Source organism: Numida meleagris, chromosome 2 (genome assembly GCF_002078875.1).
Source record: "Numida meleagris isolate 19003 breed g44 Domestic line chromosome 2, NumMel1.0, whole genome shotgun sequence".
NCBI lineage: Eukaryota > Metazoa > Chordata > Aves > Galliformes > Numididae > Numida > Numida meleagris.
In genome coordinates this window covers 8831449-8857009 of record NC_034410.1, presented here as the reverse complement: position 1 = coordinate 8857009, position 25561 = coordinate 8831449, and the positions used below count along the sequence as shown (strand labels likewise).

Here is a 25561-nt window from a genome sequence, read left to right as displayed (position 1 = left end):
AAAGTTCACGGGTACTCCATATTTTTAAAGACTGAATATCTGCTAGCTCATATGAGTCCAATTTCTCTTTGTCAAATTCTGTGAAATTCCATGAATGCCAGTTCATCTTCATTTCTCTGATGTTTTAGCAAAATGCAAGTGGTGGCATTCATAAGTTGAACACTTGATGTTTAGCAAAACAGAGCTGAGAAAGTTTGAAAAGCACCCATGTGTTACTCTGGTAACTAAAGGAAGCTGCTTGCTTTTAAAAACATGATTATCTTGTGGTAGTGGTTATTTTAAGAATTACTGAAACTATAAATATGTAGGGTTTAACATTCCTGTAGATTGAAAATCTTCATAAATGTGACTGTGTTCCCTCATTAAAGGGTTAGCCAAACAAGATAGTATCTCTTGCTAAAGACCTTGGTTCTGGCAGTTGTATCAGTAGCATTGGTTTGTTGTGTTTTTTTTTGTGTTTTTTTTTTTTTTTCCAAAGTCAGCAGTGATGTCACATTTAGAGGGCAATAACATGTTTTCTTCCAGAGTGGAAGTAATAAACATAGCAAATGTACTACAGTTTAGCACTCAAAGCTCAGCTGGTAAGTATTTGAGGTTAACTGGTAATACTCCACCCATTACAGTTCAGTCTGTAATCACAGGTTCCTCTTGTTGTCTCACTATTATACATTTATTTAGGTATGTTTTATTTGAACCTAGAAACCTCTCATTACTGGCTAAAATTTAGATGTCAGGGTGAAGTTCTTTACAGAGAAAGTGGTGAGGTGCTGGCACAGGCTGCCCAGAGAGGCTGTGGATGCTCCGTCCCTGGAGGTGTTCAAGCCCAGGTTGGATGGGGCCCTGGGCAAGCCGGTCTAGTGCCAGATCTGGAGGTTGGTGGCCCTGCCTGTAGCAGGGGGTTGGAATTTAATGATCCTTGGGGTCACTTCCAACTCAAGCCATTCTATGATTCTGTGAAAATTGGTGAAGAATCTACTTTTCATCTTTTGATAGAAATTTTACCTGGCACATCTCAACTCCTTTATTTAATGTAGCTGGAAACCAGTCTCTGGCTGAGATAAATTCTCACTTTGGAGTTTGAAGAGTTGCATTCATACCTGTCTCAGTGAAATATTTCAGTGAGAGAGATTTCGTGCAGGTGGGGTCCCTTGCTTGTTTACCTTTCTAAACTAGAGACCAAGTTGCTGTGTATGAGTGCAACTTGGCAGGTTTATCTTACTCATCCTAACACCTCCTAGTGGGCACATCTGGAGTGAAGGAGGGCAGCCAAAGGATGCAGGCCGTTCAGGTTGCTAATCTCTGGCATTGAAGATCACTGTGGATTTGAAATGGGCTAGATTGTATTTAATGTGTTAATTCTGTTACACATCTCTACCATAATATGTTTTTTGCTCACCAGTAAACTTTCTTCCCAAAAGAAAATGTAAGATATATTACATTTATAACATAAACTTATAATATATACTGTATAAATATGCTAGCTGCTGAGTCAGCACCACTCCCAACTGCAGATTCAGTCTTAGAAAAAAATCACAAAGATTACATGCAAGTATTTAATCTGAAGAATGCGTGTGATAATCAAACATATTATCTGCATCGTAATTTCATAAAGATTGTAAAAGGAGAACTGTAAAGAAAGTGTATGTAGGTGGAGAAATCGTTTGTCCCTGGATCAGCTCCCCTAGCTTCAGCGTGCCTGCAGTTCACAATATCTCCCATATTTTTTTATTGTTTTATCTGGGAACCCCTCTAATACCACTGGCCTTCCCCTGGTTCCTTGTATTCAGTGAGTTGTACCAACCCTGTTCTGCCTTCTGGCGGTTTTGGCAGTACATCTAGCCACTGGTATTTGACAGTGTACTAATTTGGGTCAGTTCAGACCCAAACTGGGTGAACTCTTAGCTCAGTAAACCTTTTCTGATGGGGGATCTGAGTTTCTAAATGATTCATTACCTCTGTGTTTGCACCGCCACTCCCTTTTTACCAGCACAAAACCTGTTTTGCCTCCCTAGGCTATATTTTATTTGTCCACAGAGCATGCTTTCTTTGTGTTTCTGTTTAAATGACAGTCCTAGCTCAAGAGGACAACTTGTTTTGTAACAATGCAACAGTGGGTAGCCAAACTTTCTGGGACAGTTATTACTGAAATGCAAAAGTAGATTAACAGTTAACATCTGCTTGGTTCTATGCAATGCTGACAAGAAGACTTATGCAATAGCCCTTCATTCTGGGTGGCTTTGAAAGGGGGATGGGAACTTTGGATAACTGCATGTTCATGTCTTCAGTTTCTGCTATTCAGTATCAGCTGCCTCCACCTGGTGGCTGTTTTGGCAAGAATCCCTTCAGTTGAAAAAAATAAAAATGTTTAAAAGCCAAATCTGACTTCTACCCCGAAAAAGGACAAATATTTGTCTGTGTAGGTTGTTAATGAGCAAAAGAGGTAAAAGGTAGCTGTTAACAAATAGCTGTTCTATGAGGATATAGCGCTTTGTTTTCAGTTGTGCACTGATTACCCTCAAGTCCTGTTTATCTTTTCTAAAAGTGACAAAATCCACTCTTAGCTTTTAGATGTGACTGAAAAAAATGCATTAGTACTTAGGCTTATTTCAGAGTGTTTTTTAAGTTTATAAAAGAAAAAAGGATTTCGGATGTTAATGTGATTGTCTGTTAAGTTCCATGTTTGAGCTGCCTTAGTGTGACATGTTTAATTCCCATGAAGTAACTGAGGATTATTTTCTCTAACAGTGGCTTATCAGATACGATAATATTGGATATAATATCCAACTACCTGGTCCTTCCAAATAGAATTACAGTCCCCCTTGTCAGTGAAGTGCAGATTGCTCAGCTGCGGTTTCCTATACCAAAGGTAAACATGTTTCTGTTAATAGTAATAATTTAGCATTTATTTTTTTCTGCAGTAGTAATTGTCTCAGGTATTCACATCTGTATGAATTTCAAAATATAGTTTTCATGTTTGTATAAGTTATCTTGAATCTCATTATTTAGAACAAATGATTCCATTTATAAACTTTTTAGGGAATTCGGAACACCAAGACGGATTTTTTTGTTTTGCTCTATCTTTTACATATTACCTGTAAAACATAGTCCTAGTTCAACTGTATAGATTAAAAAATTAAGTATACAGGTTTTTTATTATCACGGCCAAGTGAAGTGCTCTTTACTTGAAACTTTTTACTACTTATTGCTACTCCTATCCAGTGGCATGGCAGTTTTTGATACAGCTGGTATGTTTCTGATTGCTAATGACAGTTTTACTTTTCAGGAATCTGAATCCTAGGTCTGCTGTGGTATTTCGCTATCCACAATGAGTCCAAACTATGTTTTTTGTCAAGGAAACTGCTATGGAAGTTATAAAAATGTACTTTGCTTAAATTGCGATGGTATATAGAGATTTCAGATTCAGATTGCTGCTTAAACTGATCTTTTCATTTTTTCAGGGTGTTGTAAGAATACATTTTATTGAGGCTCAGGACTTGGAGGGTAAAGATACTTACCTAAAAGGGATTGTCAAAGGCAAGTCAGATCCTTATGGAATCATCCGTGTGGGCAACCAGATTTTCCAAAGCAAGGTCATCAAAGAAAATCTCAATCCAAAATGGAATGAAGTTTATGAGGTATAAAAATGTCTTGGTTTGCATTCTGTAAAGTTGTCTTCTGTAATTTCTTTTCTAAAGAAAATACTCTGCGTATTTCCTTGAGGAACTTCTTGATGTTTCTCTCTAAAAGCCCAAAGTTCTACAACAAAACAAATTCCCAATTGTTGTATATACTTTTTGGCCAGATTTAACATCCGTAACTCTGAAAAACCATGTAGTCTCTTAATACCATCGTTAAGAGATCACTTCTGAAAAGCTCTTAGGCTTGCTCAACTCATAAAATTGCATTTTAAAGCATACTATATCAGAGTTTTCTATGTTACTGTGCCATTCGACAAAACCAGTCAGTTTTACCATTGACAGTGCTATGTTAATATACTTCCAGGCCTTAGTATATGAACATCCAGGACAGGAGCTAGAGATTGAGCTCTTTGATGAAGATCCAGACAAAGATGACTTCCTTGGAAGGTAAATGTGGAGAATATGTATGTAGATATTGAAAAGAAATTAAATATTTTGATGTAACTTTATTTTTCCCCTTTTTGTGTTTTATTGCAGTTGAATTTTTGTTATGTTATTACATTTATAAATTACTTACCTTTTCAAATTTTGGTATTAAGTAATTTCCTAATTATTTGGACTCTCCGTATATGGAAACATATGTATATTAAAATACCGTGCTTGTGTGTGTATACACACAGATGTATGTTTACATATTTATTGAAAAAAAGTACGGTAAGTGTTATCAGAACTCAAAAAAAAAAAAAAAAAAGGGTGTGGTTTTTAAAATTTATTTTATTTTTTCAAGGAATTGTACCTGACCTGTTTTAATGTTCTTAAGCTAGCATTAAATACTAATTATTTCTTCAGGAAAAGTTGGTGTATCTTTATGTATCTTCTCATCTGCATAGTTTTTAAATGGCCAGCTCACAGTTTATTTTTCCTCTAAGAGCTGATTTTAGAGTTTGGATAAAGAAAAAATATCGCTATAGTGCTTTTGCAAACATTACTCACTGTTAGATTCCATAGGCCTACCTTTAGTGTTTACCCATAAACATTTCAGGGTTGTAGTCAGCTTCTTTCTCCAGTAATTTGTCACCTTTATTTCTTGCAGAGTTTTGGAGCTTCCAATTGTTGCTTTCCATACAGAGTAGAACTCCCTTATCTTTCCAGCTCCTTCTCTCTTAACAGGAGCAACAGTACCTACTTCTCTTCTCATTTAAATAAAGAAGTAGGTAGTACAAAGGCTTCTTTTCTTTGCACATCCCTAATCTTACACTCAAGTGGTGGGGGGTTGAAAGTGGCAACTCGGTCATGATTCTGTATCAGTACTAGTAAAATAAAAGGCAAATGTTCATGCACTAGCATACATTTGTCTGCACTGTTAAATTTTGGTGGATTCCCTGGTACACTCTCAGCTTGTGCAAACCAGCACTCTCCCATACAGTACTAAAGCATGAATTTGGTCATGTGTCCAGGGGGTATTTCCAGTGAGTAGTTTGGTTGTGGTCACTGTTTTGAGAGTTTTGTCATATATATGTGAGCAATATTTTGCTGGTTTCTTCCTTAGCTGCAGAATGGGCTCTAGTGTAGGCATATTTTCTGTCATCCTGCATTCCTTCTGGCTCAGCCATTTAATTCCCTACTTCTTTCTTTCTTTCTTTCTTTCTTAGGGGCTAAAAGAATAGTATTGTTCTGCTCTTTTTCTCTCACTGGAAGCCTGGATATCCAACAAGAACAGGGTGGGGTTTGAGCTCTGTATTTTTTTGGTGCTTGTCTAAAACACCATACTTGTGTTTTTTTTCCCCTAGTTTGATGATAGATTTAATTGAGGTTGAAAAGGAGCGACTTTTAGATGAGGTAAGCATTGGTTAAGTTCTTTTTCTTAAAACAAAAGAAAAACAAAGACAAAATGGAACATATGTTGTACATTTACTTCTTGTATTTTTTTCCTGTAGTTCTGTGCTTGAATAACCCTAATGCTAGAGAAATAGATTCCATGACGAGCAGTGCAGTAGTTTAAGGATAGCTGATAGCTAAGAATGATGGCATCCTTCTTCTTCTGTCTTAGGAGTTTAAGATTACCAACATATGAATGCAGAAAACAGCGACTTAAGTGTTTAATGAGGGCTCTTTCTTGGATTAACTACTGGATTAACTACTTTTAGACTTAAACTAATTAAACTAATTTAGAATAAGATGGAATTTTTATCCTACGTGTAAGAGCAGTTTTACAGTAATGTTACTCAGGGCTTGTATTTGCAGAACAGATTTGAAAGAACACAATTCTTTTGATATTTTAAAAAATATTTTAATAAATTAGATCTTTGGGGGTCTTTTTCAGTTATGCAGATTTCAGCTCTAGTGGTTTTCCAGTATGTCTTAGCATTTCCTAAATTTCCTGAAGAGCCAGCTACAGTTATTTATTTGTTTTTCACTTTACTTTGGTTAACTTTCAGTGGTTTACTTTGGATGAGGTGTCCAAAGGGAAATTGCATTTAAAACTGGAATGGCTCACATTGATGCCAACAGCAGAAAACCTAGACAAGGTATTTAAGGAACACATTACTTTTATCCTAGTCTTTTTTCTTTTTTTTTTGTGTGTGTGTGTGTGTGTGTGTGTGTTAAATATGTAAGGAATTTATTCCCTAGCTGTAATGAATTTGGATAAATCTCTAACTTTATTTCAAGCTGTCTTTCTTTAGAAAGCTCAAGTGAGTCATACCTGTCAGTGTACTTTAGTGGCATGGGATTTTAAAATGCTTTTTCACTTTTTTCTTTTTTCTTAATGTTATGGCTTGAAAAAATTAGCTAACATTTCACTGGACTGGACATAAAGCTGGCAATGACATATAATCTTTCCAATGTAAAAAAAGACACTTAAGAAGTGAGGCAGAGTTCATGGAAACACCTACATCTATATGAAGTCTTAAAAAGCTATTGGCTGTATTTTATAGTGTGCATTTGTGATTGTTTGGGTTTTGGGAGGTGTTTTTGAAATACTTCTCAGGAATGAGATAGAAATAATATTGTGTTATTATTTGATTTACAGCAAACCTCACAGTATGTTTTTGGTTTAGGTGTTAACAAGCATTAGAGCTGATAAAGACCAAGCCAATGATGGGTTGTCTTCTGCATTGCTTATTCTCTATTTGGACTCGGCAAGAAACCTGCCTGTAAGTTATATTCTCGTGGGTACCCTTACCTCATGGGTATCTCTTGCTTATTCCAGCATGTCTTGCTTGGTAGTATGGCACACTGCTTCACTAACACACATTAAGCCATGTGTTCTACACATTCTCTGTTTTCAAAACGTGTAATGTAAGGTCCATATTTCAGTAGTATGGTCATATATATATTTAATAAAACATTACTCTTTAATCAGCGTGGTTTTTTCTTTAGAGAATGCTCCTTTCCTGGACTTGAAAGGCTGCATGTTTTTATTATGCAGTGTTATCCATAAATAGTATGGGATCAGCATGGGGAATTTTAAGAACTAACTGGGGAAGGCCTACTTCCTTGAATTCAGGTAAACTTGTTTGCTTTGGTGTAGGCAATCTGTGGTAGATTTGAAGGAAATAAAGTCCTTCAACATAAAATTTCAACTGTGTTGTTGCAGTGGCAGGATATTTGTATGAGATTTCTGTCAGGTTGCCATTTGAAATAATGTTTATTTGCTTAAATAGCTTCTCTGGCAAATACTCACAGGCTTTGTCATAAATTTTAGGTTTTTTTCCTTCTTATTGTAAATATTCTGCAACATTGTTTCCCTCCATCAGAATGGTTTGATTGCAAGCCTTGAGTTTACCTGCTTTGTGAGGTAGTATTATTATTTTAGTGTCTTACTCAGTACTCTTGACTAGTAGATCTCTGAACTGTGGAACACAGAAAGAGGAAGTTCCTCGCACACAGCTGACTAGTTAGTTAATTTGGGAACAGGATCTCAAGTTTCTTATTGCTGTGTCTGATGCTCTGCTTAGAGTAGAGGATTGCATGTGTGGGGCTGGGAATAAGGATGGTCATAAAGCGAGACCTGTTTATCCCCTTCATTTTCTTACTCTGCCAGGCCATACAAGTAGCTGCTACAGAAAACTCAGTATTTAATTGCAAGTTATTCTCTGCCTAGTAATGTATTATAAAGGATGTCAGAAAGTAGCAGTGAAAATTTAAAATTCCATTTATAGCAATAATAAATACAACATTGTGTTAAATTCACGTTGTACAAAAACAGACACAAAGAGGCTTTCTGTTTAGGTAGGTGGGGAAAAAAATACCATAGGATGGCTGTGTCATGTGACAGAACTGGAAAGTTTTCCATAGATTCTGTAACAGCAATAATTAGATCCTACCACAGAGTTCCTTGATAAGATGCAGCAAATAATAATGAATACAGCCTTCTAATGTGCATTTGTGATATGGAGCAACAGTTATGAGAGTAAACATGGAAGTTTGCTAGCTTCTCATGTTGTATTCATTGATCGAGTTAATGTAGCGCAATAGAATTAATCGCTCTTCAGGATTGCTTGTATTTATGGGGAACAAAAGAAAAAGACAATGAAGTCTCACTTAAAATTACGCTCTTTATTAATACTTTTGAGGACTTTAGTCCACAACTTTTATGTGAAAATTGAAATACTTTCTGGATGAATAAGAACCTTCTATTACCTTCAAAATTGTTTTTTTAAGTTACTGCTTATTACTGGTACATTTTAGATTTGACATCAGCCTTATTTTGAGTTACAGTGGATCATCATCATAGGTTTCTCTTTTGCATTTTTTTTTCATCATAGTTGTGAACTTGTGAACGCTAGGATGATTTATCAGAAATATGTTTTATGTGAAAGAGAAATGCTTTAGAAGTCTGGTTTCTAAATTTTCTTAGCTGGATATGCCATGTAAATCTGAACTACCAAGAGTAAACCAATAAAGTGCTGTTAATTAATAAGAACTTCTCACCTTAGTGCGCTTCAGAAAGTTGTTTAACAGATTCAATTATTTATAATGACAAATATTTTTTGTTATCTGCTGTTTTCTCTGGAATCCTTTGACTGTTTTCTTTAACTTTCTTGTGTAGTAAAGCTGCTTAAGCATTCATTCTGCCACAATCCCATCACTCTGCTTTCTCCTTCCATTTCCATCTTCCTAAGAGTATCTACGAGGGAAACTTTGGGTGTGGATACTTAAAAGAGAGGAGAGCATCGGGACTAGTCTTTTGTGAAAACACTACCTCACTCTATAGAGCACTATTTGTGAGTTCTCTGGTATTATTTGTATTGTACCTTTTATCTGCCAGAGTGTGGATTAGTGCTACTAAAGCCACTCACTCTAATGGAATGAGAGCATGCAATTTGTTTTGCTGCATGGTTTCAACAAGTGTGCATTGTTTTTTGTGCTATTTTTCTTGCATTTTAAAGGCTATTTAAATTTCATTGGTCAGCATATCATTGGGTAAGTAAATAACTTTTTTATGATAAAAACCCAATATAAGTTTGTTATAAAAGTTCTTACATTTAACTTAAATTGGTGATTCATTTTGAGAAATAAAATGCATACTATCCTAGCACTCTGGGTGCTGGTCAGTTGTTGGTTTTTATTGCAGAAAAAAGAAACAGTAATAAATACCAAAACCAACATCTTTGCAGTTTCTTTAAATCATGATGTGCTCAATGTCTGCAAGAACTTGCAACCTCTCCACACAGGTTCAAGTATTGCTTTAAAAATTTAAAAATGGATGTGATTCTTTGTGCATCCCAGACTCTAAAATTCCCTTGTAAATTCTGTTTCACTCCATATTGCTCCTTGTTTTGCAAATTCCCAAGCTCCTTTTTTTTCTTCCCCCNCCCCCCCCAATTAGTCTGTTGTCAGTAAAATTCAAGGTAGGGAGAACCACAGGTTAGTATTTTTTACTTGAATTCAGCATTACCAGATTGCAAACTAATGAACCTGTGAACACTCAAGTCTGTAAACAGGGCCATGGTACCCCAGAAAGAACAGAAAGAATGAGTGTCTCTTCAGAATAAGAATGCTTTTGCCATAAAGTAAGTTATGCCATTGCAGGTTGTGTGGATTTAATTTGTAGACTGCTACTTCTGTTTCATGTCATAAATACTGATTCAAATACACTCTTCCTTCTCCCAATAAACCAACAAAACAAAATCCTTTTCTTGGTCCTTTCAATTAGTTTCTATATAGCAGTTCATCCAAGACAAGACCTTTATTGGCTTTCTTTACTGAATACTCCCATTTTTCGCCTAGTCTCCTCCCTCCATGTCTTTCAGCCACCTTCCTCGTGGACCTGTAGCTCATTCCCTTTTAACTTGAAGTCTGGCTTAAACATATTTGCCCCAGCTAATATCCCCCTTGGCCTGTCCTTGCTATGATTCCAGAGGAACTGAGACATGCTCAACAGCCAGGAATCATTGGTTGCCTACCTTTATAATTGATCGTTGGTGTTTGTTTGGGGCTTTTAAAATTCTTTGAAACAATAATACGGGAGAAAAAAAGATGTAAAAATGCAAAGGAAGGATTGTCAAGTTTGAGGGGCAATTTAGAATCGCAAAATTCAAAATGATCTTGATGAACTGTAGATACAATATGGAAAAATGGGGTACTTTTCAATAGAAGACATTTTCTGCACCCATGTAAATACAGGCTGGAAACTGCTGTTTGATAGTCCTAAAGAAACAGCTCTGCAGTAGTGCTATATCATGCTGCTATGAAACACAAACATCATTTTGATGACAGAAAGAGGAGCGTAGCCTGTAAGATGTGTGGACTAATACTTTCAATCTTAGACATTAGTAAGGCCCTGATTCTGGGCACAGTGATTTAGTGTGGAGATCAATTAAAATCAATCTGGAGGGCAGCAGTGATGATAATGAGAAGACTAGAAAGTGTGACTAACAGAGGAAGAATAGCTAAGATGGGTTTAGCCTGAGGAGGCAGAGATGAAGATGGAAAGTACACAAGACTGCTGCGAACAGAGACTTATTCATGTTTGTCAAAGAACAAGAAGCACTGTTTAAGTTCAAGCAAGGAATATACCTTTGTAATTAGCAGGATGGCTAAAGGTCTTGATTGATGTGTCTGGGGATATTCTGCAGTCTGAACGTTTGAAGGTCTTAAATACAATAATCGTAGTCCCTAAAATACCTAGTTAAATAGTTGTGGAAGGTTTCTTATTTTTATTTTACAAAAAAATGGATTTTTTTAAAAACAGCCAAACTTCAATCTCTTATTTTCTTTCTGTATTTTTTTCCCGATTTCATTATGTTGTACATTCCTTCTGAAACAGCTGAATTCCATGAACCTCATGAGATGTATTGGCCAACTTTAGATTGTGACAACTGCCCCAACCCACCCCAAAAAAGTAAAAAAAATATTTTTGCTTACAGATTGAATATGTCTTCAAATTTCAGTTACCCTTACATTTCTATTTCAGGAAGACATTTATTTTGGCAGAGCACTAATAATCTTGTTTCTTGTTCATCATCCAGCATGTTTGCAAAAATGCCATTTTGCATTTTTTTTTTTGCCATATACTCCAGCTTTTAAATCAGAGTTCCCCCTTAAAACAGAAATTTGTGCTTGAAAAAAAGCCAGCCATAAGTATTCTTCTAAATAAAAAAATATTTTTCCTGAAATAGTGGAATGCTATTGCAAATCTTCTGTAACAGTTTTGTAGTTCACATGTATCACTTGAGAAACAATATATTGTTAGTAAAATAAAATGCATAACTTTGCTTAGTTAATAGCAAACAGTCAGAGGTGTTTTGTCATACTAAATCAGTTCAGATTTCCCCGATAGTGTATTTGCATGTCTTCAACTGAGTAAAGTCTATTTAATTCCAGTTAGTATGAATTCTTTACATCTTTCATCTGGTGAAGAGGCTCAAACAATTTAGATTTTTATAATGATCAAAGTACCATCAATATTTGTAGCATAGTAATTCCTATCACAAAAGAGCTTCTTCATGTTATTACTTATCAGAGAAACTTCTGTGTTGATACTTAACCAAATTCCAAAAAGGTTCACATAGAAAGCAGTGCTTTAGGACTGCAAGCACTCAAAAACAAAACAAAACAAAACAACAAAAAAAAAACAACCAACTGCTGCATGAACTTTCTTAATTATTTTTAAAAGACCTGGTAAGGGAAATAGAAGTTGAAGGCGTATATCTTAGTTTTAAAGCAGAATGCAAACATTCAGAGAGGACAGAAAGCAAAAGCTTTGTCAGATTTTATTTATTTGTTTATTTATTTAGTTGGGTGATTCCTTCATTGTTTTGTTAGAAATATTGTTGTGGTCTTTTTTTAGAGTGTTTTTTTCTTTTTTCTTTTTTTTTCTTTTTTTTTTGCTTTGTCCTGTGTTGTCACTTAATAATTAACCTAATGAAATTGCTTCATTGCATGACTTTATTAACCCTTCCTGTGTTCATTCTCTCTTGACTTAAAAGCATAATCCATTAGAATTTAACCCTGATGGCTTGAAGAAGTCCGCTGTTCAGAAAGCCCTGAAGGTAAAATTAACCTAGTTGTCCATTTAAGGTCACAGTAGCAATCGGAAATGCACAAACACCTGCAACGTTTCTCTCCCAACAGTGGATGGAATTTCTTTAGAACATTTCAGTTTTATTTTATTTCCAGTTTCAAGAAGTGGTCAAGGCTCTGGTAAAATACTATGGTCTGTGGTAATACAAATTTTACATCAGTTGAGTGGAGTATAGGCTGCTTTAGGAGATCACTATAAAGTAATCCTGAGAACTGGTATGAACTAATATTTAAAGAACAAAGCTGACATGAAAGCTAAGACATCTTTTACATACTGAACAGTGCTTCATTGATCAACTCTGAGTGACAAACCAGTATCTTAATGTGCTTTTTAAATTTTTCTGTTAGATGTTTTCAAAAGGTTTTACATCTCTTACATGAATGCTGAATAAATTCAACCCAGCCTTTTGATATGGAAGACATTGTGTTGAGAGGCAGATTTGGAAGGCGTAAGCCAGGTTCTTAGCTGGAGAACTTGGACAATAGGCAAGCTCAGATAGTCTGAATATCCTGGCAACAGCAAATCCATCAGCTGCAGATGTTAGTGGTGCATTACTTGTGTGTGTAGCTATTACTACCTATTTATCAGGAATTAAAATTTTTGCTTATTCTGATATATAAATAGGAATTGTCTTTTTGCAGACTTCGGTAGTTTCTTGACTTTATGAAGAAAGGAAACCTCAGGCACCTTTTTATGGATGAAGTAAAAATGGAACAAATTTTGTTTACCATTTTTAACACCACCAGTTAGAGTGTCATCTAGCTTTCTTTGTATTCTTTAAACCTTTGTGTTCCATTGTCTCTGATTATAGCTATGTAGTTTTGATTAGAAATCACGAAAGAAATGCAGCATTCATCCAAGAAAGGAGTAATTTCCTACCAGCTTTTTTTCTAAAGGGAAGTATTGTTATAACCAGTGTGTCATGTTAAAATCAAGGAATATTAGTGAAAGTATGATGATGTCAAAGATGTAAGTTCGGATCCAAAAAGATCTCAAATTCTCTCATTCTTAAATTTTAAATTATTTGAATTGGTTGTGACCTTACATGCATTAAGCAGATTTTAACTAACTTGCTGTTTACAATGCCTATGAACAATTTCCTACAGAGTAGAGCTCAAAGTATATTAACCATGTATACTGTATTTTCTAGACCTTTAAAACTTCATTAACATCTACTTGAGATGATTAACTTTCATGTCTAACTTTCTTTCTCACTTAAATTTTTAAGTTAATTTTTTTGAAAGTAACATGTAGTTTGGAACGTACATTTGTGTATATAATTTGATTCTAAACCGATGTTTATTTTCACAGTTTGATGTAATGCTATACAGCTGGTGAGCAAGGCTCAGATATGGCAGATGATTGATTCTCTGATAAAGAGAATTTGGTAAACTGTAGAAATATATATCAGGTACATTATAGTGCATCTTCTTTCTCCCCAGTCTGAAAAGGGGAGAATATCAATGTTCTGATATTACTTCCAGTTTAATTATACCAATGCAATGTAAATAAACTAAGCTTCCCAAGTTTGTGCTTTCTCCATATCCCCCATCTGCATGAAATTCTCATTTTGCAGTGTTAACTATGCTTCGTGGGCTCTGGGGGTTGTTTTAATGCTCATTAAAAGATAACAGTTTGCATTGTATCAGTTTCATCCAAAGAAGACAGAAAGGAGTCTAAAACTCCTGTTTAATTCTAGTGGTTTATTTTAGCTTAGTTGGACACCTACATGTTAGTGTGTTTACCACTTACTAGTGGTAAGCCATTCCAGCTTGATGAATAATGTTGTACAATATTGAGAATAATAGATACACCTATAGTAGAATGCAAATGATTTGTACTTCTAAGATGAAAACATTTAAGTTTCAGAGGAGGCAATTAGGAGGGGAGTTTATTCTGAGGACAAAGTTTTTGCTTTTTCTTTATCAGTCAGGAAAGAAACTAAACAGCAATCCCAACCCACTTGTTTTGCTGTCAGTTGGACATAAGGCACAGGAAAGTAAGGTAAGTTCCTGCTCTCAGTATCTGGTTCTGTCTATGGGCATTTGGTAGCTCTGTTCACTTGATATTGGCTATGAAGTGGTTGAGTGCATTCACTGCACTAAAATGTGTCACCAGAACTGAAACCTCCAATGGGAAGCCAAGGATTGAATAGGTACTTAATTCAAGCTGTCCTTGAGTAGAGACCAGATTTGTAACTATTTTTAGAAGTCCTTTTGCCGTAGGTTGTGATCTGCAGCTGGGATTTCTACCATAGAGGTTGTGTAAGTAACACTGTGGGCAAAGAGCAGGCTTCAAAAACACTGATCAAGATTTGAAAATGTGTAGAATCAAGGAGTTACAGAAATGTCCAGGTTGGACAGAATTTCTGAAGATCATCAGGATTAGTCGTATGGAATTGTGGGTCCTGTAGTGGACAAGAAGCTTGATGTGAGCCAGCAGTGTGCACTCGCAGCCTGGAAGGCCAACTGTATCCTGGGCTGCATCACAAGAGAGGCCAGCAGGGAGATGGAGGGGATTGTCCCTCACTGTTCTGCCCTTGTGAGGCCCCATCAGGAATACTGTGTCCAGCCTGGGGTCCCCAGCAGAAGGAAGATGTGGAGCTGTTGGAGCAGGTCCAGAGGAGGGCCATGAAGATGATCGGAGGGCTGGAGCACCTCTCCTTGGAAGAAAGATTGAGGGATTTGCACTTGTTTCATTTGGCGAAGAGAATGGAGGCCTCATTGCAGGCTTCCAGTACTTGAGGGCAACTTATAAGCAGGAGGGAAACTGACTTTCTACACAGTCTTGACAGTGATAGGACAAGGGGAGGATGGCTTTAAACTAAAGGAGCGGAGATTTAGGTTAGATATTAGGAGGAAAATTTTGTACTCAGATATAGTGGTGATGCACTGGAACAGACTTCCCAGAAATGTTGTGGTTGCCCCATGCCTGGAGGCATCCAAGACCAGGTTGGTTGGGGCCCTGGACAGCCTGGTGGCTGGCGACCCTGCCTAGTGCAAGAAGGTTGAAACTGAATGGGGCTTTTAAGGTCCCTTCCGACCTGAGCCATTCTGTGATTCAGTTTAAAGGAGCACCTTAGATGATACATAGTACTATGTACTATGTAGTTGTCTTGAGTATTTCCAGAAAATGACGTTCCCCCACTTCTATGGGCAACCTACTCCAGTGTTTAATCGTTCTCATGGTAAATACTTTTTTTTAATCTATGTAGATGGATTTTCACCTTAAGCACTTGGTGATGGTTGTCTCTTGTGCTGTCACTGTGTACCCTTGTGAAAGAGTACCCCCAGCTGGTCAATAGCTATCTTTCACATAATTGAATACTGTGATCAAATCGCCCTTGCACATCTCTCTAAAAGAAACCCAATTCCTTCAAACCTGTTTCATATGTCAAGTTCTCCAACTCTCTGATTGTCTTTATGGTCCTCCAGTGGACCCTCTCCAACTGCTTTAAGGTCTCTTAAATGTGGAATGGGAAGGATCCAAAACTGGTCACAGATTTAGACTGGATATAAGAAAAAAATTATTCACAATAAGGGCAGTGAAGCACTGGCACAGGTCGCCCAGAGAAGTGGTGGATGCCCTGTGCCTGGAGGCACTCAAGGTCATGCTGGATGGGGCTCCTGATCGAGCTGTAGGTGTCCCTGCTCACTGGAGGGGAGTTGGACTAGATGACCTTTAAAGATCCCTCTGTGTATTTTGCAAAGATAAATCAAAAAATGTACTCTTGACATCAGCTTTATTAGACAATTTTTTAAAATAATTTGTCTGCTTCCTATTTTTCTTTTTTCTAATTTTAGATTCGATACAAGACCAATGAACCAGTATGGGAGGAAAATTTCACTTTCTTTGTACACAATCCCAAAAGACAGGATCTTGAAGTTGAGGTACGCTGTCTTGGTCTCTTTAGCTACCTTTCTTTTCTAAGACATTTTGGTAGCAATAGATGTTACAGGCTGTTGTGACATGAATGTCATATTGTGAACACCATTAATTTTGTTCTTGAAGGGCAGGCAATGAAATGTTTGTTTTCATTTACTATTAAAAGTAAAAAAGATTGTAATCGGTCTCTCAGAAGAACATAATAGTTGATGGTTGTCATATGTAAAAAAATAAGAACAAAAGTAAATTTTGATATCTGTTTTGAATCTTAACAGTCTTCTCAATTACAAGCGGAAGTGCTGTTACATATGGTTGATTTATTTCCTTTCTTACACTGAGGAAGACTGCTTTATCCAAATAGCCCTTTACGCTGTCAACATGCCATTTGCGTCCTTCCTCTAACAATTGTGGGAATTCATTTTGCACAGACTGTTTGGAAACCACAGATCAAGGATCAATTCAATGTAGATCTGATGGTTAATTTTCCGTCTTGCATTTACTGTAGAAGATGGAGATGAAGTAGATGTGGAGCATATTTGCTATTTCCTTCTTCAGTGTAAATTTATTATCAGGAAAACTTGGCTGAAGAACTAACTATATTCTGTATGTTTTAGTGCTTTTGTTTTTAAATAAAACCATAATTTCCTTTCTCTGATATTTACAGAGTAGATGATGCCATGTTACTTAGCTTCTGTGTTCCTTCAGGTGAGGGATGAACAGCACCAATGTTCTCTAGGGAACTTCAAACTGCCTCTAAGCCAGTTGCTGGAGAGTGAAGATTTGACGATGCATCAGCGGTTCCAGCTGAGCAACTCCGGTCCAAACAGCACTATAAACATGAAGATTGCACTCAGGGTATTCTTAAAACTTTTCCAATTGTAAATATTTAAGCATGTTTATGACTAATATGACTTCTGGTCTTCTAGCCTTGTGAAGAAGATAGTACTTTTCCTCAAGTGTGTCATGATGCCTATTCTAGAGTAAGGAAGTGGTAGCATTTTCAGTCCTGGTTTACCATCTTAATTTAACAACTTGTCACTAGTACTTTTGAAGAAACAAATGTGTTCCTCTTTTTTGTAGTATTATAATATTGTATGTATTTTGACTGTATCTAGGTCCTTTCTCTTGAAAAGCAAGCAAGATCTCCAGATCATCAACACTCAGCGCAAGTAAAAAGGCCGTCTGTTTCCAAAGATGCAAGAAAATCATCTTTTAAGCCTCAGGTTCCTGTCTCGCCACCGCTCGATTCAAGCAAACATGTTCCATCTTCCCCGGCTACAGACAGTGATAGAAAGACTGATGTGGCTGAAAAAAGTCAGCCTCCTAATGCAAGTCCACAGTGGCCAACAGATCTCAGCCGAAGTTCCTCCAGTCTTCATGCCTCTAACTTCAATTATTCTCCCAGCCACCTCTCAGTGAAAGAACCAACTCCTAGCATAGCCTCAGACATATCTCTGCCCATTGCCACCCAGGAGCTACGGCAAAGACTACGGCAACTTGAAAAGTATGATGTTAATTACTTGATTTTGCATCTGTGTTGCTTTTTTTTTTTTTTTCTGTAGCTGACAGGAATACCAAGCTCATTCTTTTGAAGAGTGGAGCTGTTGGACAAAGACCTAAACTACATGGAACTGATAAAGATATGCTCACATGCTAACTTGTGTGCGCTCCCTTCTTTCACATTGATAAAGTGAAAATTGAAATGAATAAATACTACTCATCATGGACTTGAGTTGGATCTTACTGTAAATATGCTTTTTTAAAACTAAACTTTTGTTCTGCTTTTTCCCCCACAGTGGAACAACTCTGGGGCAGTCTCCGTTAGGACAGATACAGCTAACAATTCGTCATAGTTCACAAAGAAACAAATTGATTGTGGTAGTGCATTCCTGCAGGTGAGCATAAGATGTCAAATTTTATTTCTGTGCATGTTTTTCTGTCAACTCTAGCTTGACATAGCTTGACTTACTTTCTGAAATTGTTTGATTATGTGCACCATCTTTGCTGCTTTCAAAATGACATGCTGACTGTAATTATGAATGCTAAATCATACAGAGATAGAGCAGTAAAGACTTGGTTGAAGTCTTTTTTTGAAGATTTTTTTTATTTGCCTGTATTGGATTGCAGTTTAAGATGGTGTGTAAATTTCTATTGGTGGTGTCTAGAAGCTTTATATAAGAGCTTTGAGTTTTTCATGGAATGACAAAAATCACATGATTTTTGGAGAGCCACACCTAAACAGTGAATTGGAATTTAAGAAACGTATTCTCAGCTCTGCTGTCTGCCTACAGTTTTTTCTGATTTTGTACAAGTTACTGCTTGGCATTTTTTTAGAGGTTTTAGAGGGTGTTTTTTTTCACTGTTCTACGTATTAGATTGTAATCAGTCTGCCCTACTATGTGCAGGATATTCCAAAACCGATTCATGTGCTATTTCTAGAGATTCATGTGCTATTTCTAGAGATTCATGTGCTATTTCTAGAGATTCATGTGCTATTTCTAGAGATTTTCTAGATATTTCTAGAGATGTTTCTTTCCATTAAATTTGGTACTTGATGCATAAGAAACATCAAAAATATGTGGTGATGAAAAGTTTAAAGTGCTAAATTAAGAGACAGTAGTGTAGACGTATTTAGCAATGTTTCAGTTATTTTCTAAAGCATTTTTCCTTGTATTTCACTTGTCACAGAAATCTAATAGCATTTTCAGAAGAAGGATCTGATCCATACGTTCGAATGTATTTGTTGCCAGATAAGAGAAGATCAGGAAGAAGAAAAACACACGTATCAAAGAAGACATTAAACCCGGTGTTTGATCAGATGTATGTTCTAAACTGTGTGTGGTAGTTCTAGATCATCTAATTATAAAGCTGAAAAACCAAGGCTTCTCTGCTTACCTAAATGTGTGAGCTGTTGGAACTCCCAGTTGTCACCACCAGATTTGCTCATAACTTTTTCTTCAGCTGTAATAGCTCTTCCTATCCTCCTGTTCCCTTTTCTCCCTGTATCCCTTCTCACTCTGTTACCAGCCCCTCCTCTCTTCTGCCTTATGCCATGTCTGTCACATGCTGTTTGTGCTGGTAGCTAAGAAGCAGTGTGCTCTCTTTGGGCAGATGGTCAGCTGGAGTCTCTGGCAGGTGTACCTGGTAGTGCAATTCACTCCTGTTTATTCCAGGTTGGTTTGACTGTGCCTTTTGAAGTAAAGGATATTGCAAAGCTGTAAAGCTATTTAAGAACGGTAGTGACGACAGATGTAGATTGTGGCACAATCTAGCACTAACTCTGTAAGTTTTCAGATCTAGAAAACAAAACACGTTCTTCCTTAAAAGTTAGTAGGTTTCTTTAATGTGAAAATGAGCTCTAGAGGAATGAGGATCACGGCTGATCAGTTTTTCCTTTCTGGAGAATAGTGGTGCTGAGCTGTCAAGATACCAAGATGCCTTTGCTTTCTTTGCTTTTGTTTTACTGCTGGACAGAAGTCTCTACCATCTGATGTTGATGTTGACTGGGTGTTGATAATGATCACAGTATGGAAGAAAAAATTTAGGCAAAACTTTGGGGTGTTTTTAAATCTTATTTATCACAAAGCCTTTTTTTTTTTGTGGTTTGCAGAAGGAGATGATTTGATTTTCATCTGAATTGTAGTTTAGCTGTAGGAACTGAACTTGCACTTCGGGTACAAAATTCTCTCTAAAACATCACTTTGCCTGTCAGATTTGATTTCAGTGTTTCCCTGCCTGAAGTACAGAGAAGAACACTAGATGTAGCAGTGAAGAATAGTGGTGGTTTCTTGTCCAAAGATAAAGGACTGCTTGGCAAAGTAAGTTGAAAATACATTCCTTTCATACAGTATGTTGTTATATAAAGACTAAAATCCTCTTGTGATATGAGCTTGTTAGTATTGACTGACATTCTTGATTCAGGTAGTAAGCTTTTAAAAATGGCTGAGATGTCAGGCTTCATTAAGGGAAGGAATAAATTGCAGAGGATGAGAGGACAGATGTCAGATTGTGAGGTGGTAATCTCTAAAGAATGGTAAGTTTTGAGGCTGGCAGTAACAAAAAAAACAACCCTGCATGTCTGATGTACTAATTATACAGTCAGAGAAAGAAAATAACCAGTAGAAAACTAGGGATATCTCAGAAAGTGGTCTGATAAAATTGGTAGTCTTGAACACAGTTTGCTCTGACATTTTATTTGCAGTAGCGTTGAGAGGATAGGTTATGCTTTATATCAAACAAAAAAGATAAGCAAGATTACACATTGTCTAGAAGCACACAACAAATTTAGCTTTAGTAATTAATACTCTAGATTGTGAAATCCATGAAAAAGAACTGCTACTGGAGACTTTCCCAATACCAAAACCAGCTATTGTGTTTTTGCCTTGCATTCTGTAGGCACTCAGTAAATCACTCTATTTTCTACACGTATGATTTGGGGATCCAAAAAGAAATAGGAAGTTCTTATGCCCATGCAGATTGCTGTAATCAAGTTTTGTAAAGAGGGTAAGATAGATCAGAATTGTGGTCAGCTCATTGTGAATGGTGTTCTTAATTTTTCAGTTTACAAGGAAGGCTGTTAGCATACATCAATCATCTGACTGCTGTATGCCTTGTTCAGAAGTTATTACTTAAGGGTGCAGATTTTTAGGTCAAAGCTGGCAGTTTCAGACTTTACTACAAGTCTACAGGTGGCAGATAGCTGTAATGGCAAGACTGTAAAATAAGTTGTTTGCTAATGGCATTACTTATACTGTTGTTCTGAGGATTTTCAAACACAGTCTTTAAAAAACTAAATAGAATGAAGGACACGATGCTTTAAGCACCAATTTAACTTTCCACAGGTACTGATACCTCTGGCATCTGAAGAACTTGCTAAAGGCTGGACCCAGTGGTAAGTGTAATATTTCCTTTATTAATAATAATATTACCTACCAATAACTGGTGTGTTAATAGTAGTGTTAATATTATACATTTTAAAAACAGTTTTCCTGTATTCATTTTTTTTTTTTTTTAAGGTATGATTTAACAGAAGATGGTACAAGACCACACGGTGCGAGCTAGGCCCATGGATGCTGGGAATTCCCTGCACGTACTTGCGCCAACCTTTATATATTTTTAAAGCATTGTTCTCACAGATGTACCAATATTATTTTTATAGCTTTACCAATTTAGTTGTTAGACACATCCCCAATAATTTTATAATGCTCGGCCATTTTATGTAGACATATTCCTTCTCATTGTTAAACTTTGTATTTTAATTTGCTCAACAATTTTACGTGTTACTGTCATGTGCAATAATACAGTAATGTAACCTTTTGTGTTTAAATTGATCTTTATGGCAGTTAAACCAATTAGAAAGTGAAAAGATGTTCTGCTGTTTTCCTGCCTTGTTTTATATCTCACCAAGATATACTGTACCATGTAAATATATACTATTTTTTTATAATTCTTTCATGCTGGTTTGAATTCAGAAGAAAATTGGATAAAGGATATAGATATTTTCTTCTAAATGCATGTTAATTTCTTCAAATGAATCTCTTTTGTCTTTGCAGCACAATGGTCTTAATGTTTATCATTTTGTGATAGTCTTCATATACAAACTGCAGAAAAACGTTTTTACTTTATCGTGCTTCTGGCCCGGCGTGGCAAATTTAAAATGTACAAAACATTAACATTTTAATATTTATATATAAATGTATTATTCAAAAATCGCACTATAGAATATTATAAACAAAAATGAAAATTCTATAAATATTGTATAAAAAGAGGTCCATGAATCAGTTTCTAAATTTGAGTTTTCATGTAACGGAGTAAACATTACAAACAGTGGAGTTTTATTATAAAGGTTCATTGGGTTTTGTTATTTATTCCGGTACTCTACAGGACTAGACACAGTGAAGACATGAGAACAGGGATTTGTCTGTATTACAAACTAAATCTCTAGCTATTCAGAACTGTCCTTACTGCCTTGTTTCTCTGATAAGGTATCCAAATCAGCTTGCATTGTAAGTTCGTATAGTGGGCATATGTACAAAACATGTTATTTTTATTATACAGTGCTGTGCTAAATAGTTATTATGCTATACTTTCTGTAATAGTGCAATGGAACACCAAGATATAAGGAAGTGTGAAACTGAGTTGAAACTGTCTTTACAGTTGCCTCACTACTACTTAGTGTGTTTGGTGCATGAAGTGGTCCACACGGCTTTCTTGAGAAATCATGGCATTGTGCTGAAGCATTGCCATAGTCTGCTGCAAGATCAGCAGAGATACAGTTAGCACAACCTGATGAAAGCAGACAGCTGGGAGTTGAAGCGAGAGTATCAGCCTCAAGAGCTGAGCTCACAACTCTGGTTTTATGAATTAAGGGGAGTTTTTTTTGTAACCAGATCTAAGTTTTCTCAGACTGTTATAAAACAAAAAAAAAAGTGCATTATGAATCCAAGAGAACAGTTCAGCTCTTTCAGGGCCAACAGCCTCCTTCTTGGATGAGTATGCAATTAGACAGACAAAGCATGTTATTTAGTTTAAGATTCTAGAATGATCTCTCAGCCAAGAAAGAATTTTAAAGCAGAATAATAAACTCCAGAAATTAGCTTTATTGTAAAATTACTGACAGAACCTTAATTCTAGATGTAGAATATGCCTACATGACTAGATGTACCAAAGTGCCTACCATAGATGTAGCTTTTTGTCATTTTCAAATTTAAGAATTGACTCATTTCAGTTTGTCTAAATTCAGTTCAGTATGAACATTTGTCACACGGACATGACATACATACATCTCTATACAGTGATGGCCTTCTTATTGCCACATTTTGAACAAGACAATTTTAGCAAACAAGCCTGTGTTGTAAATTTTGCTGCTGTTACTTTCTGATGGATGGGCAGTAGAAAGAGGCTGTTTGTAAGCAAACATTTCTTTTTGAAGGCTTCACTCTATTAGAATGTATGAGTGTCTCTATATATGTATACACTCACCTGTTCATGTTAGATTCTCTTTGCTAGTTCTCCATTAAAATGTTAGGAATGGAAAGACAGAGAATGATTGTTAATGCAGTTGAAATGCAGAGAGCGAAAGCTGTTGTAGCTAAGAGTAGCACAGTTTGTCTGTGCTGTCTTTTGCCTTGGTTCAGTGGTTCAGCCAGAGGTGGAAGGACTTTGGGTCTGCATCTTGGCCAGCGACTCTACCAGAGTCTACAAATAAGTCATTAGAGTGACTTGGTGTTTCACATTTTAAGTGAGGTGTGAGGACAGATGTTAGACGTTTCTTCACTTAAAGAAAAAAAAGTGTGTATTTTGTCTTCTGAAGTCTCCAGAGGAAAAGATTTAGTGTTTGGGTAAATGCAGAATGATATCACGAAGTCAAGAAGTGAATGAATTATGTAGGACAGATTTTCAAAATAGCTCAGGACCCCACATTAGGAGTAGGATCTTGAAGTGCAGTTCCCATTTAGGAATCTAAAATGAAGAAAGAGAATTTTTTTTGTAATTTAGTGAGATTAATTCCAATTGACAGTAAACAGTCGTGGATGCCAAACTATTTAGAAGTGTTCTCCGCTGTGAATTTGGATCAGAATATAACTGGCTGTTCTAGATAATGGAATCAAACCTCTGTATCATAGTTACCAAGTTCTAAGTGTTCTGTTCGAACGGACGAAGTAAGGACAAACACTATTCCTCTGGATATTGCACCTCATTATCAAGTCAATGTATTCGGAATCAACTGATATCTGTTCATGTAGTTCTTGTTTATTCTGTGCCTTAAAATATGACCATATGAAGAAGTTTAAGAAGTGGCTAAAACTGAGCTTTGTTACCTGTATGTACCAACATGTTCTCTACTACTGAAACTGTTTTCAGAATTACTCTGCTTCACTGATGAGAAAACCAGCTCTCTTTTACCGCAGCGGTATAACCCAAACTCAAATCAGCATGCGTATCACGTGAGTTTGGAATAAAAGAATTTTAATTTTATGTCTTGAATCCTTTATCAGAGCTGCAGCTAATGATGAGAGTTGAATGAGAACAAAGGGTAATCAATTTTGTACAGATTGCCTTTTTTGCTCATGTAATTCTACATTATGATGCATGTATTTATTCAATAAATGGTTCATACGAAAGTCAGTGTGTTGCTTCCCCCTACACACACACCCCCTCTTCCCTTCTTTTTCATATTCCTGTCCTACTTGCAATATTATAAGAACATCTTATGCTGTTAAACACAGTCATATATACCAACCACTCTAATCTAAGTGGCCTTGCTGTGTAGGCAGATTATAAGAGAAAATGAAGTGAGAAGTGCATAATCAGAATCATGAAATGGCTTGGGTTGGAATGGACCAACCCCCTGTGGTGGGCAGGGTTGGCACCCACCAGATCACCCTGCCCAGGCCCTTGAACACTGCCAGGGATGGGGCATCCAAGGTCGTCTGGGCAGTCTGTGCCAGTGCCTCACAACACTCTGAGGAAAGAATTTTTCCTTCTAACATCTAATCTAAATCTCCACTCTTTTAGTTTAAAGCCACTCCCCTCCCCATCCTATCACCATCAGATTGTGTAAAAAGTCTGTCTCCCTCCTGTTCATAAGCTCCTCTCAAGTACTGGAAGGCTGCAGTGAGGTCTTCCCAGAGCCTTATCTTCTCTGGGCTAAACAAGCCCAGCTCCCTCAACCTCTCCTCCTCCAGCCCTCTGATCGTCTTCATGGCCCTCTCCAACAGCTCCATATCTTTCTTGTGCTGGAGACCCCAGGCCTGGAAACAAGGCCTGGGGCCTCGCAAGGGCGGAGTAGAGGGGAACAATTCCCTCCCTCTCCCTGCTGCCGCCCCTGTGTTGATGCAGCCCAGGATACTGTTGTCCTTCTGGGCTGCAAGCACACGCTGCTGGCTCATGCCCAGCCTTTCATCCATCAGGACCCCCCAGTTCCTTCTTCTCAGGGCCGCTCTCAATGAGTTCTTCTCCCAGTTTGTACGCATATCTGGGATTGCCCTGGGCCAAGAGCAGTAGGTTCACACATAAGAATTAGTAGGCTCAGTTTAAGTGCTGCTTTTTTTTTCTCTTAAAATGATCAATTAAACATTCTCAGAATTCTACTACTTTCTAATAGTTGTCATGAAATATTATTTCAAAAGGACCTGGAATTGCATGTAATTGCCTTGGATTTAGAACCATCAAATTTCTACATGGCATTCTTTCATTCCCCCTGCTTGGAAATGCACGTTTTGGAAGAAAATACAGCTATGTACTTGATCAAGTAGGAAAGTGCCATTGGATCATCTATCACAGAAAAATGGCTGTAGAAATGACGCTGTTTGTATTAATTGTAATAAAAACCTCTTTCCTTAAACAGCTAAAATGTGTCTGAATTCTTAGTACTAAGTTGTCGTCGTCTGTAGAGAAATTCCGCAGAAGTTCATTACCTGGTCAGTGTTGCATTTTGGAAGGACCCCACTGAACACACTTCATTGGTACTAACTATAAAATTATGGGATTTTGTTCTGTTGGGTTT

General features: G+C 36.8%; 1 protein-coding gene across 5 annotated transcripts in view; it reads left to right on the top strand.

The window, feature by feature from the left end:
* The window catches only part of ESYT2 (extended synaptotagmin 2), a 71620-nt gene extending 47444 nt beyond the window's left edge, over window positions 1–24176 (top strand). For 4 of the 5 annotated variants that reach the window (XM_021386120.1, XM_021386123.1, XM_021386122.1 and 1 more), the window contains exons 8-23: window positions 2746–2866; window positions 3459–3635; window positions 4003–4085; window positions 5429–5477; window positions 6077–6166; window positions 6698–6793; window positions 12074–12136; window positions 14098–14172; window positions 15972–16058; window positions 16759–16908; window positions 17169–17557; window positions 17850–17948; window positions 18742–18873; window positions 19766–19871; window positions 20895–20944; window positions 21069–24176. In XM_021386120.1, coding sequence (XP_021241795.1) covers window positions 2746–2866; window positions 3459–3635; window positions 4003–4085; window positions 5429–5477; window positions 6077–6166; window positions 6698–6793; window positions 12074–12136; window positions 14098–14172; window positions 15972–16058; window positions 16759–16908; window positions 17169–17557; window positions 17850–17948; window positions 18742–18873; window positions 19766–19871; window positions 20895–20944; window positions 21069–21114 — 1813 coding nt within the window. In that variant the 3' untranslated portion in view covers window positions 21115–24176. The remainder of the gene's footprint in view (window positions 1–2745; window positions 2867–3458; window positions 3636–4002; window positions 4086–5428; window positions 5478–6076; window positions 6167–6697; window positions 6794–12073; window positions 12137–14097; window positions 14173–15971; window positions 16059–16758; window positions 16909–17168; window positions 17558–17849; window positions 17949–18741; window positions 18874–19765; window positions 19872–20894; window positions 20945–21068) is intronic. The other variant, XM_021386121.1, reaches the window with a different exon arrangement.